Source organism: Rhinatrema bivittatum, chromosome 1 (genome assembly GCF_901001135.1).
Source record: "Rhinatrema bivittatum chromosome 1, aRhiBiv1.1, whole genome shotgun sequence".
NCBI classification, from domain to species: Eukaryota; Metazoa; Chordata; class Amphibia; order Gymnophiona; family Rhinatrematidae; genus Rhinatrema; species Rhinatrema bivittatum.
In genome coordinates, this window is record NC_042615.1 from 515680802 (window position 1) to 515699912 (window position 19111).

General features: G+C 42.8%; 1 protein-coding gene across 1 annotated transcript in view; it reads right to left on the reverse strand.

Moving 5' to 3' along the window:
• Window positions 1-4440: 4440 nt before the first annotated feature.
• LOC115098830 (olfactory receptor-like protein DTMT) overlaps window positions 4441-19111 on the reverse strand; it is a 50720-nt gene continuing 36049 nt past the window's right edge. The window contains exon 3 of the mRNA XM_029615825.1: window positions 4441-5411. Within this exon, the coding sequence (XP_029471685.1) occupies window positions 4441-5411 (971 nt within the window). The remainder of the gene's footprint in view (window positions 5412-19111) is intronic.

The following is a 19111-nucleotide window of genomic DNA, read 5'->3' on the forward strand; positions in this document are numbered from 1 at the left end:
ATAGAGATGTACAATTGTTTATCACGAATTAGGCAATTGCAACAAAATTGCCTAATTCATCGTGGTTCGGGGGCCCCGAAACCCGAAAAGGATTTTCACTGAACTTTGGGGAAAATTCGTTTTTCGGGTTTGTATGGGGAGAGGTTCACATTTTTTTTAAAAATTAAAAACCACTCCAAACATTAAGATTAACTATAATACAACCACCCTCCCCCCATCCCGATCCCTCCCCAAGACTTACTAACATCCCTGGGGGTCCAGCGGGGTCCCGGGTTCCATTTGTCCCTCGTGCCCGGTGTGCCACTGCCAGCCGTGCTCAAAATGGTGCTGAATAGCCTCTGAACTACTATGTCACAGGGGCTACCGGCGCCATTGGTCAGCCCCTGTCACATGGCCATCGGTGCCATCTTGTGCTCATACCATGTGACAGGGGCTGACCAATGGCGCCGGTAGCCCCTGTGACATAGTATGGGCAAAGGCTATCGGCACCATTTTGATTCCTGGCATCCGACGGCATGAGTGCATAAGATCGCTCCCGGACCCCCGCTGGACCCCCAGGGACTTTTGGCCAGCTTGGGGTGGGGCCTCCTGACCCCCCCCCAAGGCTTGCCAATAATCCCTGGGGGTCCAGCGGGGGTCCGGGAGCGATTTCATTGTCGGCTGCCAGTAATCAAAATGGCGCCGATAGCCTTTGCCCATACTATGTCACAGGGGTTACTGGCGCCATTGGTCAGCCCCTGTCACATGGTATGAGCACAAGATGGCGCTGATGGCCATGTGACAGGGGCTGACCAATGGCGCCAGTAGCCCCTGTGACATAGTAGTTCAGAGGCTATTCGGGACCATTTTGAGCATGGCTGGTAGTGTCACACCGGGCACGGAGGGATAAATGGCACCCGGGACCCCGCTGGACCACCAGGGATGTTGGTAAGTCTTGGGGAGGGATTGGGATGGTGGTGGGGGGGGGGGGGGGGGTTGTATGTAATGTATTAAAATGAATTTAAATGCTTGGGGTGGGGTTTTTTTTAGCTTCATTTTCCCGCTTCGTTTTTTGGGCCGGTTTCGGTTTTCCCCCTTTTGTTTTTTTTCAGTTTTCAAAAAAACTAAACGATAAAACCCGAACTTTACCATGAAGTATCCGAGTCAAAAAACGACCCGGTAGAAAAAAATGAAGCACATCTCTATTTACCAAACGAAACACAAGAAAATTAATTAAATTATGTTTCACTTTCTTTTGTTTATTTCCACAACAAATCAAAGGGAAAAGACATGTCAATTTAAATTTAAATAAAAGCAAATCCCTGCAAAGATTCCAGGTTTTATCAGAATTGACATAGCTGCTTGACCTCTGCAATACAGCATGTTTCTCTGGCAAGAGGTTTTCTTTACCTTTTTTTTTTCATTTTAAATTCTGCACACTTTTATTATGACTCCTTTTGGAAAAGTTTTGTTTATGCAGCTTTTTTTCTGCTATGTTATATGGGATGATAATGAAATGTCTTTCCTTGTATCTTTAATAGAGCTCCACTTTCAGGCAAGGTCAACTTAGAAATGAAGCAAAATGAGTCTGCAAGATGCCAGTAGAAGAAAAGTTTTATCTGTTTTGTGAAATGCTCAACTGCTCTCATTTTCTGTATTTCATCTACTGGGGATGTATGCTTCAGCAGCTAGATAACTTTTGTATGCTGAATGCTTTAATGCTGTAGACTCCTAACCAGGAAAAATAAGAAAAGAGAGGAAAATCTTGACCAGATTTAATTTGTGGCAAAAACAGTGGAAAAAGAGTAGAACATAGCATGCAAGTACACTTTGCTTACACTATTTATCTTTTGCCAGGGATTTAATTTTCTGAAGTTGTGAGAATAGAAAAAAAGATTAGAAAACATTTCTACACAAAAGGACTAAATTAAATAATCGGTTGAACACTCTACAAAACATTTCACTCAAGCTTTTTCCTATATTATCTTTTCTCCCTTTCAAATCTTCAAAGACATAAAATCCTTTGGTGCACTGATTTATGGTGTTTTGCAATATTCATGTTCACTGTGCACTATGAAGGTAACGTTCACACATGTGCGTGTGTTTGTCAGCCTGAACCTAGGGATGCAGACATTTTATAACATACGCATGTATATTCACATGCTATAAAATGGCTTGACCATACACAGATATCCATGCACATTTTTAGTGTGCGTGCACCTGTGCGCACAAAATCCACTGCTATCACGTACGAGAGGGAATTTTAAAAATGGTGTGCTGATGCCATTACCAGTTTTACCAGTTTGGTCCAAGTTCACCCAGGTAAGGGATAGGGCTTCCAAATCCTTCCTAGTTTAATACCCTTCCTTTGGCCCTGTTAGACCCAACCCTTATAAACCTGCTGATCATTGTAGATGTTTTTGTTTTATAAGTTACACATCATCCATAGCAGAAGTAAAGTTATGTGGCTGGGGACCGTAGCACACACCAGTGCATGTAAGAATTTCCACACAAATTTCAAGTTTAAATCCAGGATTGCCCATGCCCCTCCCCACACAGACCGTGCCCATTCTCCTCCCCTATTTGGAAACTTTTCATTTGTGTGTGCAGCAGCATGTACCTACAAATCCCGGCAGTTTTTAAAATATGCTTGGCATTCATTGGCCGAACATATTTGGCAATTCCCTAATTGATGCGGGCATCAGGCTTTTAAAATTTACCTTTATGGGCATTTAGGGCTAGAGATGTGAATCGTTTTTCATTTTCATATCGTGATTTATTTTTTGGCCACTGCAGGAAATTTCCTTTTCCCGCTGTCCGGGCCTTTTTTGGGGGGAAAAATCATTTTTCGTGTTAGTGCGCACTAACGAGAGTTAGTGTGCGCTAACTCCCATTAGCGCGGGCTAACACTAAAATGTTAGTGCATGCAAATATGCATACACATTGTAAAATACACATACGTCTACTCTGCAAGGTACATGTGTACATAAAAAAAAAGTGTGAAATATGTACAGAAAAGTTTTGGCTAGGTAACAGTTCCAGCAACGAAAGATAGCTGGAGAAGTCATAAAAAGCACCACTTAGCCAGATAAGTGAAAATTTAGACAGACAAATAGAGCAATTCTACTATACAAGTGTATTTGTACTTCAAATTGTGCAAAGTTACACATGGACATTTCACTAGCATATTTTTCCTACCACTTGTTGGCTTTTACACATGCAAGTCTGCAAATTTTAGAATATGCTCGCATTAAGTTAATATCCAGTTTTACCAATTAGGACACCAGATTGCCCAGTCCACCTATAAATCATCAGTATCTTCCTGATTCTTCAGCCTGAACCCCCCCCCCCAGTTTATCCACCCCTCATGCAGTCAGTATTTAGCAATAAAGATTTTTATTTTCACTTACCCTGGATAATTAACAGAAGTAAATATACGCAAGTACCAGACTAATGTGTGTCACATTAGAAAGTTATAAAAAAAGTGATTTATACGCGTAAATGATAACCCCCACCTGGCAACATCCCTTTTTAACATGCAATTTTGTACATGAAAGCCTATTTACACACATATATTTGGGTTTTCAAAATACCATGTTCACACGAATATGTCCATATACACATGCGTATCATTATGAAAAGTCACTGTAAAGTAAATGAAGCTCTCAGGGCCCTATTTACTACTCATTTTTCACATAGACACAAAATGGGAAAAACCCTTAAAGGTGAATTTTAAAAGCCTGACATGCACATTAATTAGGGGACACACATATATGTCGGGCTCGCTTGTGCCGAACAGATTTAAAAAATTGGCGAGATACACGCATATGTCCCGGAGCACGCACATCTTGGAAGTTTTCTAAAGGGGTGGGGCATGGGTGGAGCATGGGCGTTTTGGGGTGAGAACCTGAGATGAGCGCATAAATACTTAAGCGATCAGGACTGTGCAGAGTCCCCCACCATATAACATTACTTCAGCTATGGATGATATGTAAGTTAAAAAATAAAGAAAATATGCAGATATGTGGGGTTTTAAGGGTCAGAGCTAACTGGGGGAGTAAAGGCTATTAAAATAGGGGGGTTTGGAGGAGCTATCTCTTAATTGGGTGAACTGGGAATTAACTGTGAAAACTGGAACAGCATCGGCGCGCATCTCTTTTAAAATTCCCTGGTTTATGTGGTAGAAGTGGCATATGCGCGCACTTAAAATTTGGCACACGTGCGTACGGCAGGATATTTTATAATATACGTGCATATACACATGCAAGCTACAAAATACCTGCATCCCTGGGAGTGGGCCAATGCACACGTGCACAGGTGCGCCAGGGCATTGATTTGAAAGTTACCGTCCCTGTTTGCTAATCCTATCACTGTGTGGCTTGGAAGGTTTTGCAACAAAACAGCATTAACAGCACAAGAAAAGAGACTCTCCAACTTTTCACATCAACAATGGTTTACTTTCTACATGTTCTGAGGACCAAGGTTTATCAGCATGGTTCTCCTCAGTGCATCCTTCATTTCATTGTTCCTCAGGCTATAAATAAATGGGTTTAACATGGGAGTTACTACAACATATACCACTGCAACCACCTTGTCCTTCTCTGGGGAATATGCTGAAGATGGCCGCACATACATAACAATAACAGACACATAAAATAAAGATACCACGGTGAGATGGGAGGAGCAGGTGGAGAAGGCTTTGCGCATCCCCGCTGCAGATGACATCTTCAGAATAGCTGTGATAATGCGACAGTAAGATAACACTATTATTACAAAGGGCAGCATTAGAGAGAAAGGTCCCTCAATAAAGATCATAAGTTCATTAAGGGAGGTATCAGTGCATGAAAGCTTATACAGTCCAGTAAGATCGCAAAAGACATGGTTAATAATATTGAAGCTGCAGAAAGATAACCTAAGTAGCATAAGAGTGTGTAAAAGAGCCTTAAGACCACCCCCAACAAAGCAACCAGTCACTAACCAGTGACACAGCCTCGAATTCATCACCAGTGAATACTGCAAAGGATAACAAATAGCCACATAGCGGTCATAGGCCATCGCCGCTAGAAGGAAACACTCTGCTCCTCCTATAAATATTAAGAAGTACACTTGAGTTAGGCAGCCAGCAAAGGAGATGGTTTTACTTTCAGAGAGAAGGTTTTGCAACAAGTTTGGAACAGTGACTGATATAAAACAAATGTCCACTGAGGACAGGACACTGAGAAAGAAGTACATGGGGATGTGGAGATGAGAATTAAGACGGATCACAGCGATGATAGCACTGTTTCCCAGTAAGGTGATGAGGTACATGATCAGAAACATCACAAAGAGGACAATGCGCTGCTCCCGAACAGGCACCAAGCCAAGCAGAATAAAGCTGGTCACAGAGGTTTCATTTCTATTCTCCATCTCTTGACACTTAATATCTATAAAAACTGGGAAAGAGAATCATAACTAGCAAATTTATCAAGGTGCACATTCTGCATTTTTACATTTTATTCCATCCTATCCCCCCAAAAAATCCAGTTTTAGGAGGAAGCGAATATACATGTTTTCAATTTATGAAACTTGAAGAACATTGAAACATTTTATTAAGCTCATTTGGCTAAATTTTCAAAAGCTTAGTGGAAAATGAGGCACCTAACTTTCAGTCTTAGGAGCAAAACTGTTAAAGTTATGAATATAAGAAATTCTCAAAAGCAATTTTCTATCACATGGTAGGAGCACTGGATGGCCCGCATCATTTTTAAAGATGGCGCCGGCCGTCCATTACTCTACCATATGACAGCGGCTGGCCAATGGCACGGATACCCTGTCACATGGTAAGGGCAAACGGCCATCGGTGCCATTTTGATTAGTGGCAGCCGACAGCCTGAGAGCGGGAGATCGATCCTGGGACCCCCCAGACCACCAGGTAATTTTAAAAAGTTTTTTGGGGGTTTGGTAGGGTGGGAGAAGCTAAGGGATCTGTTTAAAGGGTCAGGGTGGGTTTAGGGGTTGTTTTTGTGTGCCGTTTTTCCTGCCCTCCCGCAAAATGATAAGAGAACCCCACGAACAATTTCTTGGGGTTTTCCTATCGGTTTCGGGGAACCCCCGATTTCTGACGACTTTGAAAATATCGTATGATATTTTCAATCCTCAGAAAAACGATTCACATCCTTAACAAGCACTGTATGTTAATAGAGATTTATTATTTCTACCACAAGATCGGTCTCCGGATGCCACGGTTAATTGTATATTACCTTTTTCTACTCTTAGTAAGTCTGTTACTAACATTATTTATAAACATTGGATTTCACTTTCCCTTAACAATGTCTTTCAAAGCTCATTACGGTTTACGTACTGACAGGGCAAAAACCTTCAAGACATGCTAACACATTCAGATTTCTGTACTATAAATGCACAACCTTTGAGTAGAGGTGAGCATAAGCCTTGTGGACACTGTTCGGTGTGTCCCTTTAGAGACGCTATGTCTTCTTTCATACATCAAAGAAAACATTTGTGCTATATGGGGTCTCAGATTGTAACTCCTCAGGGGTGGTCTATGTGATTAGATGCCCATGTCCAAAACTTTATGTGGGTAAGACAACTAGAATGATCAAAACAAGGATCATAGAGCACCGATCCAACATTAGGAACATCTGTGAAAATGCTCCATTGGTTGAGCATTGGATTCAGTCCTTGCATTCTCTCTGATTTAAATGTTTTTGTACTTGAGGTAGTAACCCCCCCACCCCCCCATGCTGTATCTCTCCTTTTTATTGGCATTAACATCCCAGAAGCTTTTTACTCATGCACAATTAAGCTCTGGAATTCATTGACAGAGGGTGTGATGAAAGCTATTAGTGTAGCTGCATTTCAAAAAGGTTTGGGCAAGTTACTGGATGAAAAGTTCATAAACCATTATTAATGTAGAGTTGCAGAAATCCACTGCTTATCCCTAGGAAAATCAGCTTGAAATCTATTTGTCCTTGGCATTCTGCCAGATATTTGTGACCTGTATTGGCCACTTTTGGAATGAGGAGAGTATACTAAGCTTGATGGACCTTTGGTTTGTCCCAATATGGCAAGTCTTATGTTCTTATTCTAAATATGATTTGTTGTAAAAAAAAAAAAAAAAAGCAGGTAGTGGAGAGAAAATAGAATTAGAGTAATATGTCCATGTTGTTGATGTCGCTCAGCAGTCTAGCTGCTGAATTTTTAGCCACCTGTAGTGATCTTAAAGAGGGTTTTTGGCAATCCATTGAGAAGAACTGTGTTGAAGATTTCACTGAAATCCCAGTAAACTATATCTAGTGCTCTCCCCGATCCAACTCTGTGATCACCCAATCAAATAAATCAATCCAATTCATCTGACAAGACCTACCTCTAGTAAAGCCAGTTTGCCTTGAATCTTGTAATCGTTAGTAGAATTCACTGTAAAATAGATATAAGCTGATGAACAATAAATAATCTGTTCCTCACACTTTCCTACCCTTGACTCTCTATGAGCCTCATTTTATATCAGTGCACTTAGGGCAGAAGTCTCCGTGTACATGAAGACTTCAGCCCAGTCGAAGGAAACTTATGCACATAAGTCCGCTTTGAAAGTTAACAGGACTGGACTTACTTTTGCGCAGCCTAGTCATGCACATTTACATTTTCTAGGGAGTAAGTGTTAATATATATGTGAACATTTACGTGCACACTTTCAAAAAAAAAAGTACACATGTAAATGATCTTTCTTGGGCATGCCTCTTTTCATCATGTGGAAAAGTACCCACAAAATTGTTTCCACAAGTACTTTTATGTGTACCAACCACCTGGAGTAATTTTCAAAAAGCCCATTTTACAGATGTAAATAGTCTCTTCAGAATCACTTCCAATGCCTATAGAATGTCATGTGCTCAGTACACAAACACACAGAAATAAAATTCTTCAGAATTGTGCAAATAGGATCTTGTATCATGATCTTTACTGCAACTCACCCCTCCCCTCTTTTAGCCTCCCTTCATTAACTTTCTATTTAGTAGCATGGTTTGCTTCAACTTCTTACTCTGATATACAAAGTGATTCATGACCTGACTCTATTACCTTTCCTCTTTAATTTCTATTTATTCCCCTGTTTGTCTTTTCCATTTCCAAGTTCAAATATATCCATCTGTCCCCTGATTTTTCTTTCATCCTCTCATTTCCTCACTCTGTTTCTTTCTCTCTTGGCCCCTTTCCATTGGAAAATAGTCCAACCAGATATTTAGGAGGCCCTGTATTCTCTTCAATAAATGACATAGCTTAAGCTCCTTCCAGACACCCATACAAGCAAACAAGTCTTTTTAATTCACTTATTCTTTCCTCAAATATTTAGTTTCATGTTCTGGTGGAAAAGATTATTGGAATTTTTATTATTGAAAGTGATTTGGAAAAAAGCGCCATAAAGAAGGGCAAGTAATATTATATAAAAACTGTCCATTCCCACATATCATTTCACTCACCTTAAGAATTGCCAACCTTCTCTTTTATTCCACATCCATGTGTTCTAATCGCCCTCTATTACTCCTCACCCTATGCCCTCGATACCCAGAATAATATCAGTCCTGGCACTGATAGCATTGAAGATACATTTTTCATCATAATTTCCAACATAATCCTGATAGGAATACTATAAACCAGATCCTATAAAATTTACTGGGATTATGAATTTAAGATCATGGCAAAGAACATAAGAACATAAGAAATTGCCATGCTAGGTCAGACCAAGGGTCCATCAAGCCCAGCATCCTGTTTCCAACAGAGGCCAAACCAGGCCACAAGAACCTGGCAATTACCCAAACACCAAGAAGATCCCATGCTACTGATGCAATTAATAGCAGTGTCTATTCCCTAAGCAAACTTGATTAATTGCAGTTAATGGACTTCTCTTCCAAGAACTTATCTAAACCTTTTTTGAACCCAGCTACACTAACTGCACTAACCACATCCTCTGGCAACAAATTCCAGAGCTTTATTGTGCGTTGAGTGAAAAAGAATTTTCTCCGATTAGTCTTAAATGTGCTACTTACTAACTTCATGGAATGCCCCCTAGTTCTTCTATTATTCGAAAGTGTAAATAACCGAGTCACATCTACTCGTTCAAGACCTCTCATGATCTTAAAGACCTCTATTATATCCCCCCTCAGCCGTCTCTTCTCCAAGCTGAAAAGCCCTAACCTCTTCAGCCTTTCCTCATAGGGGAGTTGTTCCATCCCCTTTATCATTTTAGTTGCCCTTCTCTGTACCTTCTCCATTGCAACTATATCTTTTTTGAGATACGGTGAACAGAATTGTACACAGTATTCAAGGTGTGGTCTCACCATGGAGCGATATAGAGGCATTATGACATTTTCCGTTTTATTAACCATTCCCTTCCTAATAATTCCTAACATTCTATTTGCTTTTTTGACTGCTGCAGCACACTGAGCTGACGATTTCAAAATATTATCTACTATGAAGCCTAGATCTCTCTCTTGGGTGGTAGCTCCTAATATTGAACCTAACATCGTGTAACTACAGCAAGGGTTATTTTTCCCTATATGCAACACCTTGCACCTGTCCACATTAAATTTCATCTGCCATTTGGATGCCCTATCTTCCAGTCTTGCAAGGTCCTCCTGTAATGTATCACAGTCTGCTTGTGATTTAACTACTCTGAATAATTTTGTATCATCCGCAAATTTGATAACGTCACTCGTCGTATTCCTTTCCAGATCATTTATATATATATTGAAAAGCACCGGTCCAGGTACAGATCCCTGAGGCATTCCACTGTTTACCCTTTTCCACTGAGAAAATTGACCATTTAGTCTTACTCTCTGTTTCCTGTCTTTTAACCAGTTTGTAATCCACGAAAGGACATCGCCTCCTACCCCATGACTTTTTAGTTTTCGTAGAAGCCTCTCCTGAGGGACTTTGTCAAATGCCTTCTGAAAATCCAAATACACTACATCTACCAGTTCACCTTTATCCACATGTTTATTAACCCCTTCAAAAAAATGAAGCAGGTTGGTTAGGCAAGACTTCCCTTGGGTAAATCCGTGTAGACTGTGTTCCATTAAATCATGTCTTTCTATATGCTCTACAATTTTGATCTTGAGGATAGTTTCCACTATTTTACCCGGCACTGAAGTTAGGCTCACTGGTCTATAGTTACCCGGATCGCCCCTGGAGCCTTTTTTAAATATTGGGATTACATTGGCCACCCTCCAGTCTTCAGGTACAATGGATGATTTTAATGATAGGTTACAAATTTTAACTAATAGGTCAGAAATGTCATTTTTTAGTTCCTTTAGTACCCTAGGATGCATACTATCCGGTCTAGGTGACTTGCTACTCTTTAGTTTGTAAATCTGGCCTACTACATCTTCCAGGTTGACAGTGATTTTGTTCAGTTCGTCTGACTCATCACCCCTGAAAACCATCTCCGGAACTGGTATCTCCCCAACATCCTCATTAGTAAACACGGAAGCAAATAATTCATTTAGTCTTTCTGCAATGGCCGTATCTTCCCTAAGAGCCCCTTTAACCCCTCGGACATCTAATGGTCCAACCGACTCCCTCACAGGTTTCTTGCTTTGGATATATTTTAAAAAGTTTTTATTATGAGTTTTTGCCTCTATTGCCAACTTCATTTCAAATTCTCTCTTTGCCTGTTTTATCAATGTTTTACACTTAACTTGAGAATGCTTATGTTTTATCCTATTTTCTTCAGATGGATCCTTCTTCCAATTTTTGAAGGATGATTTTTTGGCTAAAATAGCCTCTTTCACCTCACCTTTTAACCATGACGGTATCGTTTTGCCTTCCTTCCACCTTTCTTAATGCGTGGAATACATATGGACTGTGCCTCTAGGATTGTATTTTTAAACAATGTCCAAGCATGTTGAATACTTTTAACCTTTGCAGCTGCACCTTTCAGTTTTTTTCTAACTATTTTGTTCAAACTGTTTTGCTCAAACTGTTTATTCTTTTTGAACAAACAATAATTTTTATCTATTATTCCTCAACCCCAAACTCCTTATACCAGGACTAATAACTATCATCAACCTATCCTTTCTTTCATTCCTCACCATGGAGCTGATTTAATATAATTCAGTATCCTAAATAGATTTTTTTGTGTGTGCTAAAATAACTACCAAGATAATCTCAGTTTCAGCATACAAAAAAGCATGTGCTGCATTTCATTATGTGAAACATAAAAGTGAATAGGGATGTGAATCGTTTTTCAACGATTAAAATTATCGTCCGATAATGTTTATATCGTCTTAAATCGTTATAGAACACGATACAATAGAAATTCTAACGATTTATCGTTAAAAATCGTTAAATCGTGTTAGTGCGCACTAACTCGAGTTAGTGCGCACTAACTGAAAATGATACAAATAAACACTTTCCAGGTCACTGAAGGTCAGTTAGGAATGAATATGTGTTCCTATTGGCTGGCTGCCCTCTTATCTATTGATGTTACCACTGAGGTGATGGTTGGGGGGATGGGAAATGGAACTGGAAACTAACGAACACCAACAGAAAATGAAACAAAGTGTTCACACTTCCCAGGTCAGTAAAGGTCACTTAGGAATGAATATGTATGTATGTATTCCTATTGGCTGGCTGTGCTCTTATCTATTGATGTTACCAATATGGTTGGGGGGATGTGAAATGGAAACAGTTGGAAGCTTGACAAAAAAAGTAATGTAATGATCAGCACTCACCTGACTAGAACGTGTTTGTTTATTATTTTTGTTAGCAGGCACCTGAAATGCTAGTGCATGTTGAATTTGCCAATCACTGTGCATTTTAGAAAGGTGGTCCTGGCTGGAACTGTACACAGTTCAAATATATGTAATTGATTGTTGGTAAGTGTATTTTTTAAGTAGCCACACTGGCACCAGTATGTTTACTTTTCCTCCTACTTAACTCACTAGCTCAGCTTTGTAAGAAGGGCTTCTCTGCTTGTGTGTTGTTTTTGTTTGGTGTGAGGAGAGCAGAAACATCAGATCTTTATTCAATCTACTACAGTCATCTCTTACAGTGCCCTATCCCTATTAATACCAGGAGTGTTGTGATCTTCCTGCACACAGTGCCCTAACCCTGATACCAGTCTGAGACAGCTCCCTCCCTGCATTACTAGTGAGAGGCTGGCTTCACAGACAGGGGGGAGCTGCCTGACCCTCACTCCTGACTTCCCCCATGTCCCAGCTAGTGAATGGTGTGTGGGTGAGGGGGGGGGGGGGGGAGGATGGTGAAGTCTGAGACAGCTCCCTCCCTGCATTACTAGTGAGCGGCTGGCTTCACAGACAGGGGGGAGCTGCCTGACCCTCACTCCTGACTTCCCCCATGTCCCAGCTAGTGAATGGTGTGTGGGTGAGGGGGGGGGGGGGAGGATGGTGAAGTCTGAGACAGCTCCCTCCCTGCATTACTAGTGAGAGGCTGGCTTCACAGACAGGGGGGAGCTGCCTGACCCTCACTCCTGACTTCCCCCATGTCCCAGCTAGTGAATGGTGTGTGGGTGGGGGGGGGGGGGGGGGGAGGATGGTGAAGTCTGAGACAGCTCCCTCCCTGCATTACTAGTGAGAGGCTGGCTTCACAGACAGGGGGGAGCTGCCTGACCCTCACTCCTGACTTCCCCCATGTCCCAGCTAGTGAATGGTGTGTGGGTGAGGGGGGGGGGGGAGGATGGTGAAGTCTGAGACAGCTCCCTCCCTGCATTACTAGTGAGAGGCTGGCTTCACAGACAGGGGGGAGCTGCCTGACCCTCACTCCTGACTTCCCCCATGTCCCAGCTAGTGAATGGTGTGTGGGTGAGGGGGGGGGAGGATGGTGAAGTCTGAGACAGCTCCCTCCCTGCATTACTAGTGAGAGGCTGGCTTCACAGACAGGGGGGAGCTGCCTGACCCTCACTCCTGACTTCCCCCATGTCCCAGCTAGTGAATGGTGTGTGGGTGAGGGGGGGGGGGAGGATGGTGAAGTCTGAGACAGCTCCCTCCCTGCATTACTAGTGAGAGGCTGGCTTCACAGACAGGGGGGAGCTGCCTGACCCTCACTCCTGACTTCCCCCATGTCCCAGCTAGTGAATGGTGTGTGGGTGAGGGGGGGGGGGGAGGATGGTGAAGTCTGAGACAGCTCCCTCCCTGCATTACTAGTGAGAGGCTGGCTTCGCAGACAGGGGGGAGCTGCCTGACCCTCACTCCTGACTTCCCCCATGTCCCAGCTAGTGAATGGTGTGTGGGTGAGGGGGGGGGGGAGGATGGTGAAGTCTGAGACAGCTCCCTCCCTGCATTACTAGTGAGAGGCTGACTTCACAGACAGGGGAAAGCTGCCTGACCCTCACTCCTGACTTCCCCCATGTCCCAGCTAGTGAATGGTGTGTGGGTGAGGGGGGGGGGGGAGGATGGTGAAGTCTGAGACAGCTCCCTCCCTGCATTACTAGTGAGAGGCTGGCTTCACAGACAGGGGGGAGCTGCCTGTCCCTCACTCCTGACTTCCCCCATGTCCCAGCTAGTGAATGGTGTGTGGGTGAGGGGGGGGGGGGAGGGTGGTGAAGTCTGAGACAGCTCCCTCCCTGCATTACTAGTGAGAGGCTGGCTTCACAGACAGGGGGGAGCTGCCTGTCCCTCACTCCTGACTTCCCCCATGTCCCAGCTAGTGAATGGTGTGTGGGTGAGGGGGGGGGTGGATGGTGAAGTCTGAGACAGCTCCCTCCCTGCATTACTAGTGAGAGGCTGGCTTCACAGACAGGGGGGAGCTGCCTGACCCTCACTCCTGACTTCCCCCATGTCCCAGCTAGTGAATGGTGTGTGGGTAAGGGGGGGGGGGGGGGGGAGGATGGTGAAGTCTGAGACAGCTCCCTCCCTGCATTACTAGTGAGAGGCTGGCTTCACAGACAGGGGGGAGCTGCCTGAACCTCACTCCTCCGGGGTATTGTGATCTTCCTGCACACAGTGCCCTATCCCTGATACCAGGGGTGTTGTGATCTTCCTGCATGCAGTGCCCTATCCCTATTAATACCAGGAGTGTTGTGATCTTCCTGCATGCAGTGCCCTATCCCTATTAATACCAGGAGTGTTGTGATCTTCCTGCATGCAGTGCCCTATCCCTGATACCGGGATGTGTGCAAGAAGATCACAACACCCCCGGTATCAGGAATAGGGCACTGTGTGCAGGAAGATCACAACACCCCCAGTATCAGGAATAGGGCACTGTGTGCAGGAAGATCACAACACCCCTGGTATTAGGGATAGGGCACTGTGTGCAGGAAGATCACAACACTCCTGGCATTAATAGGGATAGGGCACTGTGTGCAGGAAGATCACAATACCCCTGGTATCAGGGTTAGGGCACAAGTTCTAGTCACATTGACTGATCACATTACTTGTTTTGTCAAGCTACCAACTGTTTCCATTTCCCATCCCCCATATACTGTCAGTAGGAAACTTGGTAACATGAATAAATAAGAGGGCAGCCAATAGGAATACATATTCATTCCTAAACTGACCTTAACTGACCTGAAAAGTGTCAAATTGTATCATTTTCAGTTAGTGCGCACTAACTCCCAGTTAGTGCGCACTAACTCCCGTTAGTGCGCACTAACTCGAGTTAGTGCGCACTAATCGGAAAAAACGATTTTTAACGATTTTTTAACTAAAAAATCGTGCCTAAGACGATTTTCTTGCCCTGCCACACGATTTCTATCGTTAAGACGATATGGAAAATGATTCACATCCCTAAAAGTGAATGTACTTTTAACACACTTTCTATGCAAATAAAGAACTAAAACCAAAGTTAGTGTTTCCAATCCACAAGAGAGTCTTAACATTGAGTGTTTTTTAGCACAGAGGCTTATCTTAGACCTCAGAGATAAAGCTATTTGTATAATACAAATCTTGATCAGGGGCGTTCAGTTCTGAGAGGCCTGGGTCAGGGGCTTTGGAGTCCAAAGACCCAAGGTCAGGGGCTCTCAGGTTTGAGTCAGGAATCTTGGGTTGAAGGGTCCCAGGTCAAGGTCTCACAGATCTGGGGCTCTTGGCTTTGAGGGGATGCCCACACTTTGCACCAGGTCTTGATTTCCATTAACATTTGTTCTGGTGTTTTCATGTCTGGCTGCTCTGGAAACCCTGTAACAAGAATATTCAGCCCTGGAAGCCCTGGAACTAACTCATTAAACACAGGGCTCTTGTTTCCAGGATTATCAGCCCTGGGAATTCTAGAACTAACAACCACAGCCAGAGAGTTCCAGATCTGTGAGCCTCAGGACAAATAGCCACAGATGTTTGAGCCCTGACTGGGTCTAACCCAGGGATCATAGAGACCACAAGTGCTGGTAAACCAGTACTTTTATGATTTACTTTTAATACCTTTTTTTTTTTACTTTGGAGTTTAGCATTTTTTAATTTTTTATCTAGAAATACATTTCCCTAAACCTTATAAGGGATTTAAAAAAAAAATCCCAATTATTTTTATCCAGCAAGAAATGAATCACTTGGAGATATTTATATCTTTCTTGTACTGCATTTGTACTTGTCTGTATGCTTTGTTCTTGGCATTATCCATAAACTATTCAATATAGCTTACCCCTCCACTTTCTCGTATATCATTAATCTCTCTTCAGATCTAAGATTGAATCCAACTCATGTAATATAGGTGTTTTTCTACTAAGATTTCCCTTGATTATGGTTTATTTGGAAACTCTGCTGAGTGCAAAAATCACTCTTGTCCAAAAGAGCAATGACCCTTTTATGAAATCCGTTAAATCTGTGAGTAAAGTGACATATTTCAAACATGTTCTACATTCTCAGGGGAACTTTCAAAAGAGTTACACATGTAAATGTATTACATTTGGTATCGTACTTTATATTCCCTCTCTCTAAGCCAATCCATCATCATTAGTTGAGTCACATAATAACAATTTCCAATTTTGACCCTATTTAGGCAAAGGTAATCAAAAAACACTCTTACTTCCCAATAAAAACTCTTTGACTCCTTTCAGAATCTGAAGATATATGACATTTTTAGCTCGCATGGTTTCCGATATTTTGCAATTATTCTTTTCATTTGATTGGTGTCTGTCATCAGTCTGAATGCTGCATTAATTATTTCCTTTTTTGATTCTGACTTCCCCCTTGCTTCCAATATTCATAACCTTGGTGATACTCCTGATAGAGAGTTCTGTTTTGTACCTCACTTGTTTAATTTCTGCTTTCAGTCTGATTTCCATCGGCTGAACGGAATTGCCCATGTTTGCTAATTCTCTAACACTGCTTGTGTTGTTGGTCTCATTTCCCATTCTGTTCCTTCCTTCTTTATTATCAGATTCTCATTTCTCTGGCCTCTTCAAACACCTGTCATCTTTAGTCTGCCCAAAATCTTGCTACTCTATTCCTTTCCTTTAATCATAATTGACCTAAAAAGGGGGATCATTTAAAGAGTGAGGAAAAAGGAGGTGGGTGAGCATCACAACAAATAGTTTATTATAACAGATTATATCAGAAGTCTAAAACATAAATGCAAATTCAATTTTCAACCTAAAGAACTTCAACTATGAGTGCCATAGAGAGAAAACCTGCAATGAATAATTAGAATAATTATATAAATATTCTGGTTATAACATACTGCTGCTAATGATTTCATTATAATATTAATGATAAACTTACAAACCTTTTAGAAAATCATAGGTGATTACCTGTAGTTGAGAATTATTATTCATATTCTCATCCATGACCTTTACTGCCTAATAGCAATGGAATTGCCATGGCTTGGTAACTATGTTTATATAAGTGATGATGACTTCAGGGATATCATCTCCAGAGAATCTCCAATCACCCAGTGATAGAAAAATGGGGAGGAAATTACTAGACGTATCAGGGGAAAAATGCTTTGTGGTTATCAGTCACAAAAGAATAAGCTCTGGGAGAGAAAAATCAAGCAGGACCTATTTTAAATGCCATTTAGCTTATGTTTAAGGAGGAAACAAAAAAATTTAACAAGGTTATTTCCATGGAAAATCTAAATTGTGCTGTTGCAACGATTCTCAGCAGCCCATTTACCAGTGTTAAGCGTACATAACATGGCTATTCTGTAAGCATTTTAGTGGACAAGATATCCGGCTAAACTTAGCCAAATTACTTGTCCTATATAAATGGTCCACTGAATATACTTGCTTAAAATTATCCAGCGTAACCCTTTGAAAATCTGCCCCATATCTTTTGAAGATATCCAAGTATATAGTAAGTTATCCAGCCATGCAAGGCCGGATAACTTTAGACTTGCTTCCAAGCAGATCTAAGGTTAACCCAGTAACATAGCCGGATAAAAGTGATATTCAGTTAAATTAGCCAGATAACTTAATTCCTCCCTGGAATGCCTCAGTAATGCCCCCTTTACAGTTGGATAAGTGGCTGAATATGCCATTTGTACCATATAGGTGAAGAATTGGATTGAGAAAGTGCTCGATGTCATCTATTTGGATTTCAGCAAAGCTTTTAATTCTGTTCCACTTAGGAGGCTTGTGAACAAAATGAGATGCTTCAGAGTGAGCACCATGGTAGATTTCAAACTGGTGGAGATAGCGTGTAATGATAAATAGAACTTACTCTGAAGAAAGAATGGTGTTAAGTGGAGTGCCACAGGGATTGGTATTGGGACCTGTTCTGTTCAATATCTTTGTGAGCGACATTGTGGAAGGGATAGAAGGTAAAGCTTGTCTATTTGCAGATGATACTAGAGATGTGAATCGTGTGATCGATCGTCTTAACGATCGATTTTGGCTGGGAGGGGGAGGGAATCGGATCGTTGCAGTTTGGGTTTTTTAAATATCGTGTAAATCGTGTAAATCGTGTAAATCGAAAACCGGCAACCAAAAATATCCCTAAAACCCACCCCGACCCTTTAAAATAAATCCCCCACCCTCCCGAACCCCCCCAAAATGCCTCAAATTACCTGGGGTCCAGTGGGGGGGGGGGAGGGCGGGAAAACCGGCACACTAAAACAACCCTAAAACCCACCCCGACCCTTTAAAATAAATCCCCCACCCTCCCGAACCCCCCCAAAATGCCTTAAATTACCTGGGGTCCAGAGGAAGGGTCCCGGTGTGATCTTTTACTCTCGGACCTCCGTGCGTTGTAGAAATGGCGCCGGCGCTACCTTTGACCAGTCAACAGGTCAAAGGTAGCGCCGGCGCCATTTTGTTTTTTTGTCCCCCGACGTCAGGAGCGTAGGAGATCGCTCCCGGACCCCCGCTGGACCCCCAGGGACTTTTGGCCAGCTTGGGGGGGCCTCCTGACCCCCACAAGACTTGCCAAAAGTCCAGTGAGGGTCCGGAACGATCTCCTACCGCGAATCATTTTCCGTACGGAAAATGGTGCCGGCCATACGCCATATGGCCGGCGCCATTTTCCGTACGGAAAAACGATTCGACTGCAGGAGGTCGTTCCGGACCCCCGCTGGACCCCCAGGGACTTTTGGCCAGCTTGGGGGGGCCTCCTGACCCCACACAAGACTTGCCAAAAGTCCAGCGGGGGTCCGGAACAACCTCCTGCAGTCGAATCGTGTTGCCATACGGCCGGCGCCATTTTCCGTACGGAAAACGATTCGCGGTAGGAGATCGTTCCGGACCCCCGCTGGACTTTTGGCAAGTCTTGTGGGGGTCAGGAGGCCCCCCCAAGCTGGGAAAAAGTCCCTGGGGGTCCAGCGGGGGTCCGTGAGCGATCTCCTACGCTCCTGCCGTCGGGGGACAAAAAAACAAAATGGCGCCGGCGCTACCTTTGCCCTGTCATATGACAGGTCAAAGGTAGTGCCGGCGCCATTTCTACAACGCACGGAGGTCCGAGAGTAAAAGATCACACCGGGACCCTTCCTCTGGACCCCAGGTAATTTAAGGCATTTTGGGGGTGTTCGGGAGGGTAGGGTATTTATTTTAAAGGGTCGGGGTGGGTTTTAGGGTTGTTTTAGTGTGCCGGTTTTCCCGCCCTCCCCCTTCCCTTCTCCCTTCCCCCGATTTACGATTTTTTGACGATAAATCGGGGGAATTGTGATTGTATCGCGGCTCTAACGATTTTTGACAATTTAAAATATATCGGACGATATTTTAAATCGTCAAAAAATGATTCACATCCCTAGATGATACCAA